Source organism: Capra hircus, chromosome 5 (genome assembly GCF_001704415.2).
Source record: "Capra hircus breed San Clemente chromosome 5, ASM170441v1, whole genome shotgun sequence".
Classification (NCBI taxonomy): domain Eukaryota; kingdom Metazoa; phylum Chordata; class Mammalia; order Artiodactyla; family Bovidae; genus Capra; species Capra hircus.
Window position 1 is genome coordinate 109280911 of NC_030812.1, and position 19130 is coordinate 109300040.

A 19130-nucleotide genomic window follows, 5' to 3' on the forward strand; every position below is an offset into this window, starting at 1 on the left:
GCCCCCCAGCTCCTCCCTGCTGACTTGTTCCTGCCTTTATTTTCTCAGCTGTGATGGGGCCCAGCCCTGGGCCGGGTGCCATGGTCAGGATGAGGCGTATGTTGAGTCCAGATGGGGAACCACCCCTGTCACCTGGAGCTGCTCATTGGAGGCACTGAATCTGGGGAGATACATGCAAGGAAGGGCCAGGACCTGCTCCCTGGAGCTGGCAAGAATTTGACTCTTCAGGGGACCCACCTCGTCCCATCCCAACACAGGGACAAGGGACAAGGGTCTAACTCCTGTGGAGGGGGATTGCAACACTTACGTAGACAAGCTGAGAGTCAGGTGGGTCACTCCTATTTCCTGCTCCACTGAGAGATGCAGGACAAGCCGCCTGCTTCCCCGTGGACATCAGTGGTGGCTAATGAAGCCACCTCCCTTTCTCCTGCCACTGTCAGACCCAGGAGTCACCAGAACAGGGCCAGCCTCAGGTCCCATCTCCCATCACAGCTGAGAAGCCTGGGTTTCTAAAGCTTAGGAGGTAAGCCTGTGTGACACTGTTTAGGCTAAGAATCCTTTCTCTTTTTCCCAAAAGCAGAGTCCCATGCAATGGTCAGATAAAAACCACACCACACACTATTAACCCTGGGCATAATTTATTTTTTGCATAGGCATAAATTAGAATCTGGAGATAAAAAAAAATTAAGAACCAATAGTGCAGCATTTGTGACAGGAGAGCGCAAACAAAACCTGGTTGTCTGGAGGCAGGGGCTGGTGCTGGGACAGCACAGGGGGTCCGGGGGGCCTCACCTTTGTTCCAGCCCCATCTTCGAGGAACTCTTCCAAGGGCACCCACCTATGCAGTAGCCCTTCCTGCCCCCTCCCCACAGGCCACAATGAACCACAGAGTCAGAACCAGTGCCCCAGACCCCTCTTGGCAGCCAGGTTACAAGGAACTGCATTCACCCAAGGCCCCACAGAACGGGGCTAGAAATCAAGCCCTTAGCTTCTCAGTTAAAAAAACAAGACCTTGAAAAATATATACACAATAGAGCAGGGCCTGCCGGGTCCAAAAGCTCCCACCTCAGCCCCCCATCCTTAACCAACCCCCCCACCCCAACCCCTGACTGCTCCCCATAGAAAATGAGTCAGAATAGAAACAAGGAAGCAAGAGCTGAATGCGCCCCCAGGGATGGCTTAGGATCAGGGGCCTGATAGGGTGGGGCAGGGCCAACAGTCTACACCCCCCACCCCAGCGACACCCTGAATGTCCCTCTCATCGTGTCACTGGGCCACCACAAGAGCCCAGGGAGCTCCGTGAACACTGCTGGCTGCCCCCAAAGACAGGTCTGGACACCTGCACCCTGGGGGAACGTGGCAAGCTTGCTCTGGGGACCAGGTGGGCCTGAGCAGGAGAGGGGAGCAGAGCGGGCCCTAGTCCCAGCATCAGGAGAGAGAAGACAACTGCTGTTCCCAGCAGAGGGGCTCCTATAGGCTCTCAGGAGCCAGACCCTCCAGGGTACAAGAAGCCCCTGGCCCACCCTGACCCAGGACACACACAGTGTACAGAAGCCCTTCAGGAATGCCGTGGCCCTTGGCTGATGGCACTGGTGTCTGGAGGAGCCCAGCCGCCTTCTTCCAGGAGCTTCATGCCTGGGGACCAGTCCCGACCTGCACCCTGAGCACCCCTCTCACTGAGGGAGGGGGCACAGCCCAGCTGCCCCAGGCCCTAGCCTGTCTTCCCCACAGCTTTGGCACCTGCTTCCTCTGTGCAGCTCCCGAGGTGTCAGTCCCTCCACACGGGCCAGGGGCAGGCAGGTCTGGTCCACCTTTGCTGGACCACGGGCATCACCCGCTCTTCCCACCTCAGTCCCCATGACATGCTACATATATACACCCTCCCAGGAGGGAGAAGATGCCCAGTGCTTGGCACGCGGAGAGCGGAGAAGGAAGAGAGAGAATGGAGCCTGTTGACCGCTCGAGCCGCCCGTTGCACAGGAAAAGCCCATGTGTTCTTTCATCTCCACTGCGCCAGGGCTCCTTTCTTGCTCCTGGAAGTCAGTGCGCTTCAAGCATGTGCGGGGAGTCGGGGGTGCTGCGCACCTAACCCCAGAGAGGGGGCGTGGCCGGCAGCAGCACAGAGAAGGCCTAGTGGGCGGGCTCCCCATGCACCCTGAAGCGGTAGATGCAGGTGTACTCGGGGTGGCCCCAGTTAGTCAGGATGCGCAGCTCTACCACCTGGTACGTGGCCATTTTAGGATCCTGCAGAGAGAGAAGGGAGGGCTAAGAATTCACAGATTGGATAGGAGACGGCCACACCCAGGGCCAGACACCCCCTCTGTCAGGCCTCTGCAGAGAAACCAGACCAAAAATCCTGTCTTCAGGCCCTGGAACAGAGTTTCCAGCTGGTGGGCCAAGAAGCCCCAGAGGCTTCTGAGGTCCTGCAGGGGCCGGGAACGTACCATTAAGGCTGCGTGAGGCACCCACAGCCACAGAAATACGACCTTACAACTGAACATGAGCACAATGCATCCTGAACTGGGAAAAATTCACAGGAGCTCCTTTTGACCATGAGCAGGACTACCTTGTAGGAGAGTCTGATATATGCTGATGTTGAAAAAGAATTCCTTCACCATGAATTAAGCAGTTTCTTTTTTTTTGTCAAGTTCCCATCAAGCCTTGGTCCTGTATGCTCGTTTTCGGCTGCGAGCTGAAATTCTCTGGCCTGGCAGCCAGGCCTGCCTCTCCTCCAGCCTCGGCCCCCGCCCCACCTCACCCAGTTTCCCACACTTGGGCTCCTCTGGGGTGGCTCTCAGGTCACCTGGGCTGGAGACTGGGAAGCTATTTCTGACAAGGGCCTAGGAGACCGATGTCCACTCAGGTGGAGGCAAGAGGCCCCTGTCTGGGGCCCAGCCAGGCTGTGCTGCGTGACACCCTGCCAGGCCACAGCCTCACTCACGACACCTGCCCTCTCAGCTTCCCCAACATCCCCCACCTGGAAGGGCCCTGCCCCACACCGCCTGGACAGTTTTCTCTCTTTCCTATCTCAAGCTGTGGGTGGGCTGGGCTGTGGCTTCTCACTTGGGACTCCCAGTGCCTGGCACAGGGTAAGTACTAAGAGAACATCTGGCGAGTGGATGGGAAAGTAAGTATACCACCTCTGCAAGCAGACCCGAAGTTCCTTACCTGAAAATAAAACGTCTGAATGGGCTCCCCATCCTGGTCATAGGTGAACTGGCCAAGGAGCGTCCCTTCCTGCTGCAGGTCCTCATCGAAGCCCTGAGGATGGAGGGAGGACCCCTGCCCTTAGCCATGGGCCCCCAGGGGGTAAGGCCTTCCCTCCTGGCTTCCCCTGGTCCTCTGCCATCTGGCAGGGCAGGGACTGGCCTCCTTGGGGACTGCAGGGGTCCTGGGCTCTGGACACAGGGTTGCTGTGTGATCTGTGACGAGTCACTTAACGTCTTAGGCCTCCCGTTTTTTTTCCTCTACAGCCTGAGGCAGCCAACACGGAACTGCCGTTTCCCACCTTGGTACTGTCTTCCATATCTATGCCCTGCCCGCCAGCCAAAGAATGACCTCTGTCCTCCATAGAGACCCCCAGCCCCCAGGAGGGATACTCACAAAGATGGCAAAGTCCTTGGGGGCACTGGAGATGGTGCTGTTGGGTGACAAGGATTTGGGCACATGCTCTAAGGTGACAGCAGTTGGGCGGATGCGGGCAGAAAGGCGAACCACAGCAAAGCCCTGGGGCCCCTGGAAGGCCCAGCAGTTGCCCGGGTGCACGTCTGGCTGGAGGGGAAAAAGGCGGGTCAGCACATGGCAGGTGGCAAAGACAGCCTGCCCCGAGCGCAGCTCTTTATGACCCAGGGTAGGACAGCCACAGAGGCGACACGGGGCGCTCAGGGCCCCACCTGGAGAATGACTCGGGGAGACTGGGAGTGGTACCACAGGGGGATGCCGAAGAGGCTGAGGAGGGCCGTCTTGGTCTCGTAGGTCTCGGAGCATCGAGTACTGATGACGCTGGCCCCTGAGACAGCAAAGAAAAGCAGGGTGGGCGCCTGGGGCTGGACACCAGCAGGGGAGGGAGACCCGGGCAACGGGCTTCGCTGCCAGCCAAGGGGGGCTGAAGAGGGGCTGCTGTCCCTCGGGACGGGTCTTTACATCTGACCCAGACCACAGAGCGGGGTAAGCATCAGCCCGCCTGGTGAAAGACGGCGCTCTATATCCTGCCTTCTCCCACAGTCACTCGCCTTTATGGTGAGTTCTGGGTTGGCTGATTTCTGCTGACCTCAAGCCCTGCTTGCTAAGCACACGGCTGCCCCAGCAGATGCCAGGGGGCCTGCCAGTGTGGGGCAAGGGGGCCCAGCAAAGGGAGGCGAGCTAGACACACCTCCCGACTCCAGAGCGTAGTCCACCATCCCGATGCGGTCCTCGCTGTAGCGCTTCAGAGCCTGGCTTACGATACGGTGCACCTGCTAAAACACAGGCGCCAGAGCAGCTGTGATGGGGAAGCCGACTCATCCATCTCTGTGCCCCACTGTCAGGGGCCAGAGACCCGCAGACTGAGCCCCCTGATGCCTGCGCCACCCTGGTGTCCAGACACGTGTGGCACTTCCCCAGGCGCACCCCGCCCCCTCACACCAGCCCCAAAACAAACATCGGAGGCTTCTGCGTGTTACTTAGGTCCTGGAACCTGCCAGGGAGCTGGCTGGGTGGGACGCTGCAGCTCTATGACTCCCAGGAGGAGAGCACTGTGTGTGGGGCGGGGTGGGGGGGGACGGGGTCCAGGGACAGAGTCCTCACCTCCTCAGTCACCCCAATCACGCCTTCCCTCTGCAGCGTCAGCCCCAGACTGGCCACGGCCTCCCTTGCCGACTTGCTCTGCATCTCGGCCACATGGGTGAGAATCTTGCTCTCCAGGTCCCGCAGCTGAGCTTCCATCTCCTCTCGCTGAAGGAGCCCAGTGCGGGTTCCCCCACCTCGAAGAAGGAACTGACTGACCCAGGCAGGGAACTGAGACTCCACCTAGGGACCAAAACAAGGTCTCACTCTGGGAGGCTCACCAGGAAGGTGGAAGCTGCCACTGCAGGGCCCTAGCCGGCCTGGAGTGGGGGGTTGGGGGCGGCACTTGGCTTGCGTCGAGAGGCCAGGCAGTGAGCACAGGCCCCTCTGTAGTCACTCTAGCGAGGGGAGGGCTGGCACGTGCCTGCTCAGGCCACGGAGGGAAAGAGGAACAACCCTCCATATTATCAGTGAGAAAACGGGAAGAACTTCCATCAGAGAAAGCCAGCGTCTGTGCCCAGAGCAGGGGCAGGAGGCACTCTCCCTCACAGACTCCCAAGACCGGCGCAGAGGAGGGGTATTCCCGGGGAACCAGAGGGTTCCAACTCACGTCGTCCCGCACGGCCTGGAGCTGCTGGGGCAGCAGCCCCACCTGGTCCTCCACCGAGCTCTGCTTCAGGGTCAGGGCTGCCAGCTCCTGCCGCAGGCCTGCCAGCTGGCCCTCCAGCCGCCCCAGCTCCTTCATGGCGTTCTCCTGGAAGGACTCCTGGGTCATCCTACTCCCAAACAGAAGAGTAAGCTCTGGGTCTCCAGTGAGGGGTAAGGATATGCTGAGGCAAACGAGAGGCTCCCCTAGTTGGCACCTGATATACATGAGTGCGAGGCCTGCTCTCAGGGGTTCTAAACTGAGCCTGTAGAACACAGCTCTGGTGCCTACGCTTGGCCTACATATCCCAAGGAGCTAGTTATTATCCTGCTTCCCTCCTAAGCCCAGATCCAGAATTCGCTGCCTCAGCTCTCAGATCCTCCACCAGTATGGGCGTCTGGGACATGGGGAGGCAGCCGGCATGAGGCTGCACAGAAAGGATGGTGCACCTATAAATGAACCCAGGAATCCCGATTATCCAGCAGTGCCCGCGATCCCCTACCCCGACCACCACTGCCCCTCGAGGACAGACTCTGAGCAGACGGTCCTGAGCCAGGTTTCCATCATCTCCTTCTCAGCCTGGGACACACAACTCTGCTCTGGGTTTCTGCCCCCTAGTCCTGTCTGGAGGTGGGAATGGGGAGGCTGGAGATGAGCAAGCCTAGGACAGACGGCAGTGCCCATTACCTTTGCCACTCTGACTTCAGCTGCTGGAGCCGAGCCTCAGATTCCTATGAGCAGGAAAAAGGCACCAATTCAAGGACTGTCGGGCTGACGGCAATCAGTCTTCCAGAGCAGGATCTGCTCCTTTTGGGGTCTCTCTGCTTAACCACATCCCCTCCCCAGGGCCTCCTGGCTGTTCCAGCAAATGTCAAGCTGGCCTCCCAGCTGATGTCCTGATGCGAGTCTCACTCCATAACTATTGTGCTCAGGCGTTCAGCCGTTCACTCATTCATTCAGCCTGTTATACTCAGGCCACTTGAAAGTAGCCCTTCCTGTCCTCTGGCACACTCCCAGGGCGTCTTTGCAGAGTGTTCCAGCCCAGGGGGATTCAGTTTAAGCAGAAGTCAGGAGACTACACATCCTTCTCCCCATTCTATGTCTAAGCAGACCCTTTGGGGCCAGGGTGTCTCAGCCCAAGAAGAGATGATGAATTGGATCAAGCCCCAAGCTCACTAACCTGTGAGGCCTGGACAATCTTCTTGAAAAGGTCTTCTGAGTCTTGCTGATGCTCTGATCTCAGGGTGACCAGCTCTTCCTATCAGGTATAGGAGAGAGGCTGAGGATTCTACTGAGCCATGCTCAGAGGGCCACTTAAAACCAGTAAGTGGTGTAACTGGAATTCAAACCAGGCCTGTTTGATTGCAAACTTCAGCTCCTAGCCTTTCTGCTACAGTGCCTTTCTGGAAACATGCAAGACTCCTCGGTCTTAACTGCACACCTGCATGGTGTGCGACACCTCCATGGGCACTGTGCCAGATGCACTAAAACCTCTTGTTCTCAAGACCAGGGAAGGAGCAGACAGGAGAGCCTCCGTTGCAAAGAGGAGGAAAGTAAGGCTTAGAGAAGGTAACTGCCAAGTGGCAGAGCCGTCTGACCCTGAAATGACAACACACTGCGGTCTCTCTCATGTCAGGGAGTGTGGGGCCTCGCCCCCTCCACCCCACACACCTAGGGTGTCACCCACACAGAGGGTTGTAAGGCCCCTCAGCTCCTGTCCCCCACCTGGATCCGAGCAGCAGTGTCCCTGCGGAGGTCCTCCTTCAGGGCAGCCTCGTGGCGGCTCACCAGCCCCTCCAGGAGCGCCAGGGTGTCCTCGTGGCTCAGGCCACCGCCTCCACCTCCCTGCCTGCCAGCCCCCTGCTGCAGCTCCAGGCGCTCCAGCCGCATGGCCTCCTTTTGCCAGCTGGACGAGAACTCAGCAGCAAGAGCGTCCAGGCGCCGCTCCAGAGAGTGTACCCGGGACAGAATGCGCTGCTCGGCCTGGTGGGGCGGGGAGGGAAAAGCCACAGAGGTGAGGGACTCATGACAAGAGCTTCCTAAAGAGAAATGGAAGGGAGTCCCAGAAACACATAGCCTGTCGACTCGATTAAAAGGCAGGAGCCTACTGGGAACAGAGGTTGGGCTTTCAACTTTCAAAAATTCCATTTTTAAACTAGGCAGTATTTGCATGACTCAAGAAGCAAGCAGTAAAGTCAAGGTCCTAACCTCTGCCCCATCCACCCAGAGCCCTGACCACCAACCCTTCCTAGGCAACTATTTTTCAATGCAGATGAAAGTAAATACAAAGATAGGTTCATCCTTTACTTCCCCCATTTTATAGAAAAGCTGGTCCTGAAACTGAACTGTCTTTACTAGTGATTAAAAAAAAGTTAAAGATGCCACAACACATTATTTTGTGAAATAATAACATCATGGTCAGCGAAGTACTATCCACCAAAATAAATGGTTAAAAATGTGCTGCCAAGTTAAATTCAGCAGGATGCAAACAAAGTTCACATAACAGTAATTAGAGGACAAAGAGTTTTACATCTTCATCTCAGAGCCCAGAACCTGTACACACACACTGCTGCTGTCTGCGCACTCATCACCTCTCCCACCCTGGACCGCAGGCCTCTTGAGGGCATGGCCTGGGCCTGGTCCATCTTTAGTCTCTGACAGGATGCAGAAAATGGCCACTGTCCTGCCCTCCCCACACCTGCACCCTCTGCAGTACGGCTTCCCAGGTGCTCCCATGAGAGGTGGAGTCTCTTTCCCCCCTCCTTGAATCTGGCCAACAGCACGAGGCAGAAGCGAATCTAGTCCTTGAAGTCTGGCCTGACTCCACCCTCCTGGAACCCTGCCCGGTTGCTGTGAGAGCAAGCCCAGGCTAGCTGGACGGACATCGAAGGTGCAGCCTGGCCAGGCCTAGACCAGCCACCCCTGCAGACCCGCCAGTCCACCTCGGATCCTCTCGTCGAGGGGGCCGAGCCAAGATCAGCTGCCCTGGCTCAGACCAGAACGGCTACCTAGAGGACCTGTGCATTCACAAGCTAGTCCAATGCCAGCCCTTTTCTTTTCTGGCCACACTGTGCCACTTGCGGGCTCTTGAGTCCCTGACCAGGGATCAACCCCGTGTCCCCTAAAGTGGAAACGCAGAGTCTTAACCACTGGACTGCTGCAGGTGACCCTCCAGTGCTGGTAATCTTAAGGCACTGATTTCAGTGGTAGTAGGTAACAAGACCAGGATATCACCTGACTCCCAGAAGACACTCAGTAAATATTTGTGATACTGTATTAAAAAGGAAGAAAGCAATTTGTCTGATTTCTTTTCCTTCTGCTTTCTGTGCTTCTTAGGATGGAAACTAACTTTAGGACAGGTCTGAGTCACATTTAAGTGCAGGCAAAACTCCCCCCCCCGAGCCCCTGCACCACGAACAGTAGAGAAAGGAAAGTGTCCTAGGAGACAGGCAGCATCTCATCCACTGGGAGTGTGAGGAGTGAGGGCAAGGAATGTAACGGCAGGCCGGCAGGCCGATGGCGGTGGGGAGGGGGCGGGTGCTGCTACCCTAAGATGCTCACCTGGAAATGCGGGGATGAGTCTCTGGACTCCCACACCTCACGCTGCCCAATACTCCCCTTCGAGGCCCACCAGGAGACCACAGCGGGGTGGAGCGTCTGCAGCCCGAAGGGATAGAAGTACCAGGCTCCTGCACACAGAGGAGAGGATAGTTACTGGGGCCGGGGCCCAGGAGGCACACGCCAGGGAGCATGGCAGGTTCACAAGCAGCGCTCGTCCCTAGCCTGTCTCACTCATGGGAGCCTCGCTCCTGTCGAAGGCGGTGTGAGGGACAGAGGTTCCCCTACTGAGGCAGCAACCTCTACCCGATGATCACAGAATATAAGCATTCTCACATCCCCTCAGGAATCCTCCTCTTTCCATAGATGGTAAGGCTTGCAGGAAATCACTGGAAGCTAAGGACTGTCCACTGATGGAACCCAGAGGCCCTGAAGGTGCTTCTCAGTTCAGACTGTACAGCAGAATCACTTAGAGAACTTCTCCAACAGCGTCTGGCCCCACCTGGCAGGGAGTGAGCTTGCTGGCTTGGGCGGATCCCCCTGCAATGAGTTTTAAAAGCTCCCCAGGTGACTCTAATGGTTGGCCATAGTTGAGCCGTCACTGGAACAGAATCTACCTGCTCAGAGAGGCTGCCTGTAGCCCCAGAACAGAGCACAAGGCTGCCACACAAAGACATACTGCTTTAGGGGGCCACCTGTTTTTACTCCTGAGCTATGCATGTGCGTGTGTGTGTGTACAAGTATGCATGGTCGTGACAGCACCTGGAGAAGTCATACTGGCTGTGGGGTCTCCAGCCTGGTAAGATGCCACGCTTGCCACACAATTGTTGGCCTCGAGCAGGTGCAACAGGAAGCACGTGACCACAAGGCTTCAAGTCAGACCCTCTGGACAGACCTTTGCTTACTGCCCTCCCTGAGCTGGTCACTCCACCTCTCTGCCTTTCAGACCTCCTATGTGCATCTCCTCATGAGGCCATGATGACCTTGGCTCCGCCAACCCCATGAGGGGATGGCAAAACAAACTTAGATAACATGAGGCAATGTGCTTCCTGAACATAATGCTATATGATCACAAAGTCATTGTTATTGTTTTCAGAGTGACACCCAGTTTCCACTGAATAGGAACAAGCTGTTCTTATAACAGCAAGGGAATCAACACTTGGAAAGATGTCCTACTTTGGTATAAATTAAAGAAATATAACTTCAGTAGATGCTAAAAGAACAACTCTAAATAATAATAATAATAAAGCATGGTCTTTAGTTACAAATTGGTAACTTTGAGCCTGGGGGCCACAGGGGACACCCACAGGAAAGTGTTATGCTTATAACTGTAAAAAAATGTGAAAGTTCAGTGATAGAGATCAGGACAACACGGAGCATCTTGCAAACAAAATGTAGTTTAGTATCTTGGTGCAAAAAAGTGCTCTTACTTCTCTTTCCTACTCCATTGTTTTGATCTTAAAGACAGCTGAAGCCTTGATGGAGTAATAACTCACTAACCCACGTTACATCCTGATTTGGAATGGAGGGAAAGTGAGTGCTAATGACAGGGTCAGAGTCCCTGCCTTTTACCCCAGCACTCCTGTAATGGGGCATCTTCTGGCCCCAAGGCTTCCAAGGATACTCTTGACATGCCAGGCAGTCCAACAGAGCCACCCAAACCAACGACAAGATCGGCGGGTTGGGGCACTGCCCCTTCCATCCGCTGATCACCAGAGGGCCCGGGAGAGCCAGACAGGATGTTGCCCAGGCTTGATCCGACCCCGCCTTGTCTTTCTGCTTACTGTAGCTTTCCAGTGTCCCTCCAGTTTTCACATTTCTGCTCAGCGCCACCCTCGGTGCACGCTCTGCCTGCCCCTCTGGCTCACCAGCGCTGTTTCCACCTGGAGAGTCCTCCCTTCCCAGTGACAGTGGGCGACTCACCATAGGTCAGGCCGGTCAGAAGCAGCAGCAGCAAGAGGAACCACAGGAACGTCTTCAGGGATGAGAAGCGTCTGGACCACAGGAGGGGAGAGAGGGCAGGCGGAGGGGTCAAGAGGACTCCAGGGCCTCTGGGTGTCCTCAGGGAGTCCCTAGGGTGCTGAGCTACAGTCGGAGGGGACACCCTCAAGCCTCTCATCTTGCCAGGGCCAGACTGGATGCTGAGAGCTTTACCTGCAGAGCTTGGAGTGATGGGGATAGTTCTGACTCTGAACTGTAGTGATGTTATTAAAAATAAATCCCAGGGTCCTTGAATAACCTAAACCTGTTATACATAGAGGTCTTATAGGCAAGCAAATATAGAATTAAAAAAAAGTTAATTCCTTAAACAGACAATATTTCTTTTAGAAAAATGAGGAGCCTTTCTTGGTGACATGAATTCATCTTTGCTCATCTTTTCCGCATAGTTGGCTGCCCACTCCAACCAGGTTTAGGGCCAGAGGGACCCTAACCTCCTGGTTCAGTGTTCCTTCCTCTGCCCAAGGACCAGCTCCCCAAATCTGGCTCTGCTGGGTCAGGGACTTGGGGAACAGACCCACAGCATCCTCAGGCCGCACCCGTTCGTGGCTTCTGAACACAACACGGGAAACACTGGGGGCCTAGAGTACCACGCCCTTGATGCTGGGAAACACTACCAGCCAGCTAGAGCCTAAGGCCTGGCCCGTGGGAGTAAGGCCGAGCTTGTCTGACACTCCGAAGTGGCTGGGCTGTTTAGCAGAAGTACCCAAGAAGAAACAAGAACCCGTGTTCTGGAACACTCCCTGATGAGCTATCAATTCAAGGAGCAAAACCTGACCCTGTGTCCCACCCTCTATCAGGCAGAGCCAAGCTTTGGGCGTCCACTCCAGGCTAATACAAGCAGCAAGTACTGGGGTAAAACCCTTCAGAGAAACGATTGCGTACAGGTTTAGATGCTTTACTGGCCACCCCCCTGCCCAGGGCCTTCTGATTCCTTGTCAGTTTCGCTCACCTGGTTAAAACGAAGACGTCAAGGAGGGAGGCGGCTGTGGTCAGGCGGTACCAGGTGGTGCCGATCCACCAGTAGAGGAGCCCGAAGAGCCGGCCTGGAAGAGGGCCCATGGAGCCCAAGTGCCACCCTGAACCGTCGGCTTGCGGGTCTCTCCCCGCGGCCCTCCCTGCCCCGACCCCAACCCTGACAGCCAGTGCACCTCTGTCCCCCACGCCCCCCAGTTCCCATCATCCCACCCGCCTGTGCAGCCAACGCCCTCCATCCCGCTCCCAAGCAAGGGTGCTCCCGCGGCTCTCGGCTCCCAGCGATTATTCTGGAACAAGCTTCTCCCAGCGGCGCTACAGTCTCTGTAACGGAGTTGGATGCCCAACCACAGAAAGACGGCAAAAGTAACTGCTGGAGAAAACGGACACGATCACGCACAGAGCGGTCTGCACCCACCTGGAGAGGTGACCACCATCCAGAGCAGACAGCCTGCCCGGGAGACAGCATTCCGTAGTCGCGATCCTGAACCCTGGTGGTCTGTCTCCGAGTAGCCTGTGGGGTGGCGGGGGAAGAGGGAACAGTTCAGTTGTCTTCATGCTTTCATTTTTTTTTTTTTTTGGCTGCACCACGTGGCATGTGGGATCCTAACTTCCCCGACCAGGGGTGGACCCCACACCCCCTGCAGTGGAAGCAGAGAGTCCTAACCACTGTCCTCCTTAAGAGCCCTGGAATAGGGAAGACGGTGACTGCTCCTCTGGCTTGTGAGCTGAGACCGTGTGCCACTCTCCTTCGTGTCCCCAGCTGACTCAGGCTGGCAGGCAGCAGGTCAGTAAACGCTGTTGGAGTGACGTGCTCGGCTCCCAACATTCTATTTCCCTCGAACTCCTGTCTGCTTCCCTCTGCTTCCCAGCAGTCCCTCAAGCCACTCAGAACTGGACTAAGGAATCAAGCACCTCCTGTGTGTGAAGGCTCATGGTAAACACTTGCTGGAAACATCAAAACAAGGGGACTGGCCACAGGCTGCTCAGGGCCTCGTGGAGCCTGGCCACCGCAGCCCAGCATATCCAGGACCACCCCCAGCCTGGCTCCGGTACAACGGTGGCCCAGCAGCGGCACCCAGCCAGACACAGGTGCTCTCCCAAGCTGTCAGGGCCCCCTCCCCGGCTTCCCATGGGCCCGGGAACCTGGCGGAGCGTCTCCCCGAGCCTGGGGAAGGAGGACGTCGCCTACCTACGTAGTCATCCTCGGAGGAGTAGCCAGAGGAGGACCCGAGGAAGTCCTCGGAGAGCTTGTTCTCCGGGAGCCCATTGACCTTGCTGCTGTCGGTGCCGCCTGTGCCTCTCCTCCTCCTCACCCGCAGGTCCTCACCTGCGGAGGGAAGAACTTGGGGTTCTCCTGGGGCAGGTGCTCCAAGGAGGGAGGTGGTGTTCTTGGGGACACCCTGAGGAGCATCTCTGATGGGCTGATGGAATCTACTCTGAGCCCTTCCTGAGCTCCCTTGAGTCCAAGGAAGGGTGAACCAGGACCCACCCCTCTGGCTCCCAAGTCTGGAGCAGACACGTGGCTTCTTCATCATCTAAAAGGACCTGGGAGTTCAGACATCTGGCTGCTCTCCCCAGGATTTCCAAAGGTGGGGCACCCCTCTTCGGGCCCAGCAGTGGTTAGGAAACCCCCTGTGGGGGTGGGGGTGGATTTTGAACCATAAATTTCTAAAGGAAGCCAAGGCCCTGGAGGAGGGTTGCGGATACTCACTCCAGTAGGGGTCATCGAGGAGGGAGTTCCTGGTGAGGGAGGCAGCGATGGAGGCGGCCCGCGGGCTGCCGATGTAGGACTCCCTGACCACGGACTCGCTGTAGTAGGAGGTGTGTGTGTCCGAGGAGGGGCCCAGCTGTGGCGCTGGGGAGAGGCGCTTCGAGTTGTTGGATTTCTTCTTCAAGGTCCTGTGGGAGGTCAGCCAGGAGGGGAGAGGCCAGAGCAGGCAGGTGAGCCGACCTGGAATGCTCTGCCCTCCTACGGTGAGTGGCATGGGGAGGTGGGGGTCGGGTGGGTAGCTGTGTTGCTAGGCAACTAACAACCCCCATCTGCTGACTGTCTGCCAAGCAAAGCAGGTACTTTCCGTGCTCCCATTATCTCTAAATCTCACAAGCAGTTAGGTAAGATCAGTGAGGGAGTCAGGATTCAAATCCAGGTCTGGAACTTCAAAGCCCCAGCGTTCTTTCATGCTTCCTGATGGATTAGTCGTTTCTGCCACCCACTGAAAACCCAGACAAAGCCGACCTGGCCTCGGAGAGCTACTCAAAGCCTCCTTGGGGGGCGGTCATCCGGGCCTTGCGCCTGCCAGGGGGCAGGATGCGAGGGGGGCGGACGCCTGCCTTAGCTCACGTCCCAGGTGCCCTTGAACTTGTTCATGTCCTCGGCTGCTTCACTGGCCTTGCTGAGGCCCTACAGACGGATGGATGGGGAGGCAGGCGGCTATGGGTCTGGCACAGCCATCCACAGCAGAAGGGGTTCCTGTGAGGCAAGCACTCGGTTTTGGGGTTTCCGGCCTAGCTTATGCTTGAAACTGCCTCTCTCCACTTCCTGTTCTCTGAATGTGAGACAGCCCAGCTTAGAGAGAAGAAACAGCGCTGGGCCCTGGCATCCTCGGAGATGTGGCTGTCCCCCTTGGTGTGGCTGACCGAATATGGGCAAGGTCTAGTCTCTGCCCATGGAAGTCACAACGGGAAGAGGCAGCATGGTGAAGGGTCCAAGGTATCTGCTCGGTGGGTCGGGGGGACCCACGCGGGCTGGGGGTGGAGGTGAGCCCCTACCTGAGAGGGCTGTCCTTAAACAGCGTGCTCTGACTCCCCATCACTGAGCTCCCTCCGCTGCTGCTGCTGCCGCCGTCATCGTCACCCTGGGAGGAGTAGCGCGTTAGGCGCTGGCTTCGCCGAGACATGATGAGGTGGGCGGGGGGACCCTTCCCCTGAAGGGAGTCTGGGGAGAGAAAGGCGGCCAGGTGAGGCTCGGGGCTGCTTTCAGCCTCTCCCTGGGGCCGGGGTGGCAAGGGTGGGAAGGAGAGACAAGACACAGCCTCCAAGAGAACACACACCCCTGTGCATTCAACCAAAGAGCTTGACATGTAGGCGAGAACCGGGGTTGATTAAGCATCCCCGCCCCACCCACCTGCAGCCCTCTGCACTCTGCCAGCCTCTTTCAAAGCAGGTTCACAGGATTTCCAAACTTTCAAATTATTGGATGCTGAGCTCCGAGATCCAGAATCGGGCCTTCTGCAACCTCTGACACGAGGCGGAGCCTGCGGCACCTGCTAGGTAGGCTACAGGTGCTAAATAAACGCCGCTCATCATTGCTGCCCTGTACACACTCTCCAGTCCAGCCGTCTTACTGGGCTGCCCAGTCCCTAAAGCTGTGCCCATTCTTGTCCTAGCTTGTTTCCTTAAGTGGGACATGCATTCCTTTCTTTGTAGCTGTATCCATTGATTCAGAGCCCCAGTCAAACTCTGACTCCAGAAAACTTTTCCACGGTAACCCCCGCCTACATTCTGCTGGAGCCTGCGTGCCTAGCCCATTAGTGATTACTGGCCTGCAACATCAGTGCCTCTTGATATGATGCTGATGGTGGTGATAAAACACTCGGTTAAATGCCTCCTGGGTACGGGGCTCCTGACATACTCATTTCTGATCCTTATGATCAAGGGAGGTATCACCGCTCCCACTGTACAGGCGGGAACCTGGGGGCACTGAGAGGATCAGTAAACTGCCCAAAGATCAGTAACCCAGGCTGTAAGTGACAGAGGCAGTGTGTGTGCTGCGCTGGGGCCTGGGTCTTTCCACTCCGCCAGGAAGTTTTCAAGTTGTTTCAGAAAGGTGTTGCTGTGTCCCCACCGAGAGTCTTATATAGCCTCCATTATGTTCAGAGGGCTTCCCTGATAGCTCAGTTGGTAAAGAATCCACTACCTACTCCAGTATTCTTGGGCTTCCCTGGTGGCTCAGCTGGTAAAGAATCTGCCCGCAATGCGGGAGACCTGGGTTTGACCCCTGGGTTGGGAAGATCCCCTGGAGAAGGGAAAGGCTACCCACTCCAGTGTTCAAGCCTGGAGAATTCCACGGACTGTATAGTTCATGCAGTTGCAAAGAGTCCGACACGACTGAGCGACTTTTAAAAAAAAAATTATGTTCGGAACAGGCCGTGGACAGAGCTGTTACATTACAAATATTGGTTAACAAACTACCAAAACAGGCCGGCGGAGCAGCTGTGTGAGATTACTGTCAGCCTCTACCAGCCAGACCAGTCACACAGTGGGTGGAAACCAAGGCTCTGGGACGGGGCCAAGGTGAAAAGACCTGGCAAAAGGCGGCATTCTACAACACAGGGGGGATTAATAAACCTTTCAGCTCTAGAAACCCAAATTCAGAATCTCTGATAACCAGTGTGAGCACTCTAAACATGGTGCCTTTGTTGGCCTGTGTTACAAAGTCACTGCTACACTTTGGCCCTAGTAGTACTTGTGACTTGTTATCACTTCTAATATTCCTGGTTGATACTTTTTTTTAAGCTGTGCTCCCTCTCTGTTGCTGCGCCGCGCGGGCTTCTCATTGCAGTGGCTTCTCTTGTGGCCCTGGCTGGCTCAGTAATTGTGGCACATGGGCTTAGCTGCTCTGTGGCATGTGGAATCTTCCTGGATCAGGGAGAGAACCCGTGTCTCCTGCCTTGGCAGGTGGATGCTTCACTCCTGAGCCACCGTGGAAGCCCCTCCTGGCTGATACTTAAATCACTACTCCTCTGGGTTGTGTAGCGGCCATAGGCTCTAACACTATGGAAACCAGGATCTAGTTGGTCTGGCTAGAGAATTCTACAAAGTTCTCTTCTGGAATATAAGCAGTCTCATGTCTTGGGACTTACTGGTGTCCTCACAGGTAGGATGCTCACCTGGCATCATCCCTGGTTTAAGCCACGGCTGGTAAAGGGACCGACTGGTAGTAGCCACAGCAGGAAGTTGGCCTGGGTACTTTTCTATATTCAACTCCTTATAAGGTAGTTCCACCCCTACTACTACCCTCCCTACCTGAAGGCTCCGGAAGCCCACACAGGCACAGGCTCCTCTTCTTAACCCTGCCCGGATAAAGTTGGTGAAGCTTTTGCCCTGGGGCAGGAACAAAACAAAAGTGTTTATACAGAACTCAGGTTGCTGTTGGCAAGAATATAAAGAAATATACAGATGGAGAGGTGTGTGTGTGTGTGTGTGTGCGTGTGTGTGTGCGCGCGTGTGTGTGGTGTGTGTGTGTGTGTGTGTGTGTGTGTGTGTGTGTCGGGGCTGGGGGAGGGGTTGCTGAAAACCATCAGCAGTACACACCCTCCCAGAGGGGTGCCTTTTCGTCTTTCTCCTAGGGTTCTGCTATCACAAAACCGTTCGTGGTAACTGCTAACACAAAACTGAGCCTGGGTTTCACAAGATGAAAAAGGTCAAGGCTCTGTCCTTCAAAACAAAACAAGAGGTGAGCCTCTAGGAGCTCAAATTTTTTGCATATCAGAATAGACACTGCCCCCCAGCAACACACACAGTTAAGATACCCTCAAATAAAACATCTCTCCCCACTTTTGGAGAAGGCAATGGCACCCCACTCCAGTACTTTTGCCTGGAAAATCCCATGGACAGAGGAGCCTGGAAGGTTGCAGTCCATGGGGTGGCTGAGGGTCGGACACTACGGGGCGACTTCACTTTCACTTTCATGCATTGGAGAAGGAGATGGCAACCCACTCCAGTGTTCTTGCCTGGAGAATCCCAGGGACGGGGGAGCCTAGTGGGCTGCCGTCTCTGGGGTCGCAGAGTCGGACACGACTGAAGCGACTTAGCAGGAGCAGCAGCAGCCCCACTTTTGAGCTGACCACATCCTTTTTTCAACTCCACCTTTCCCGCCCTCATCACAAACTTATATGGCAGTATCCAGCCACTCTTCCGACTTAACCCAGATCTTGGCATCTTCCGCCTGACGTTTTCACACCGTATTCCCTCGTGGGACGGGCAAACCGCTCCGGGTGCTCACTCTCTTCTCCCTTCATGCCCTACTGGCTGAACCTGCGGGAGATTTTTCTTTCTTTCTCTCTCTCTCTTTTTTTTTTTATCAACCACGCGCCTGTCCCTGCCTCTCTGCTCTAAGTAACACTCCCGCCCCCTGTTTGTTTGCCTTTTTTTTTTTTTTTTTTTTTTAGAACTGAACAAAATGGGCCTCCTCCCTATTCCCAGAGTTCTGACAGGCGGCGGCAGAAGCAGAGAACTGCCAGTCCCTAGAAACTGCCGAACTGGCACGAAAACGCAGGCACCGGCCTGGGCCGGTTTGGACAGCCAGGTCTCCGCTCCCCTCCTCCCGGGGAGGTTCGGCCCGGGGAAGTCCCGCCCGGAGACATCCGCCCTTTGGACAGACCAGTGGGGCGGCCAGTCCCGGAGGCGGGGGCCCGGCGGCGGCGGCGGCGATGAGTCAGGACTGCCTTGGCGCTTGGCCCTTCTCGACTGGCCCAGGGGCGTGCTCCGGGCGGGGCTGGAGCCTGGCCCAGCTTGGCTGGAGAGGAAGAACCAGGCCTGGGCAGCTCGGCTCTGGCCGGTGCGGCCTGACGATGACCCCGGGGTCAGGCCGGCCCGGGACCCGCGGGGAAGGGGGCGAGGCCGGCCCATCACCCTCGCCCGGCGCGTCCGCCCGCCAGAGGCCCGCGGCCGGCTGTTACCTGCCTTCGCCGCTGCTCAGTACAAGGCCGGGGGCTTCCGAGGCCCGCCGCGCCGCCCCCCCTTACCGCGTCGGAATCCGGGGAGCGGCGGTCGGCGCGGGGACCCGGGGTGCGCGGGGAGAGGAGGCAGGCGAGCTGGCAGGCGGACAATGCGGCCCGCGCTGAACTGCGCTGCGCGAGTGGGGCCGGACGGCGCGCGCGTGGCCGAGTGTGTATGTGTGCGCCTGTCAGTCAACGCTGACAGGCCGCAACCCATTGGCCAGACTCCGCCCGCGTCACCGCCCACTGCCACCGCCCATTGGGCGGTTTGAACACAAAGGCCCCCGGCTCGCCCCGCCCGCCGCGTGGGCCCAGCGGGCGGGGCAAGACCAGACCAGAATCCGCGCGTGGGAGGCGCGAGTGAGGGGGGTGCGATCCCTCCCTGCTGGGGTACTCGGCTGAAGCCGGCCTGACTGCGCACTTGACTCTGGGTCTGGTGGCTGAAAACACCTGAGACCTCTCCTAGC

At 56.8% G+C, this 19130-nt stretch overlaps 1 protein-coding gene across 8 annotated transcripts; it reads right to left on the reverse strand.

Annotated features, from left to right (window-relative positions):
* On the reverse strand, nt 620-18865 carry SUN2 (Sad1 and UNC84 domain containing 2). 8 transcript variants are annotated; one of them, XM_018048772.1, is made up of 19 exons: nt 18691-18865; nt 16970-17047; nt 14714-14879; nt 13656-13843; nt 13134-13271; nt 12360-12455; nt 11919-12012; nt 10892-10962; nt 8972-9099; nt 7136-7393; nt 6591-6668; nt 6098-6141; nt 5375-5540; nt 4786-5007; nt 4373-4454; nt 3894-4009; nt 3604-3771; nt 3169-3261; nt 620-2244 (listed from the first exon to the last, which is right to left on the reverse strand). In XM_018048772.1, exons 3-19 carry the CDS (start codon nt 14839-14841, stop codon nt 2131-2133), a joined length of 2184 nt encoding a protein of 727 aa, XP_017904261.1. In that variant the 5' UTR covers nt 14842-14879; nt 16970-17047; nt 18691-18865; the 3' UTR covers nt 620-2130. The 8 variants fall into 8 exon arrangements, with proteins under 8 accessions (XP_017904261.1, XP_017904260.1, XP_017904264.1 ...); XM_018048771.1 differs by having other exon boundaries at nt 4373-4457; nt 18691-18864; XM_018048775.1 differs by having other exon boundaries at nt 4373-4457; nt 18625-18825.

Coding starts and splice junctions, on each gene's coding strand:
- SUN2 (XM_018048774.1), bottom strand. Junction 13,272..13,655: donor CCTCGATGACCCCTACTGGA/GTGAGTATCCGC, acceptor TTCCCTCCGCAG/GTGAGGACCTGCGGGTGAGG. Junction 4,010..4,372: donor CTACGCTCTGGAGTCGGGAG/GTGTGTCTAGCT, acceptor TTGCTGTCTCAG/GGGCCAGCGTCATCAGTACT.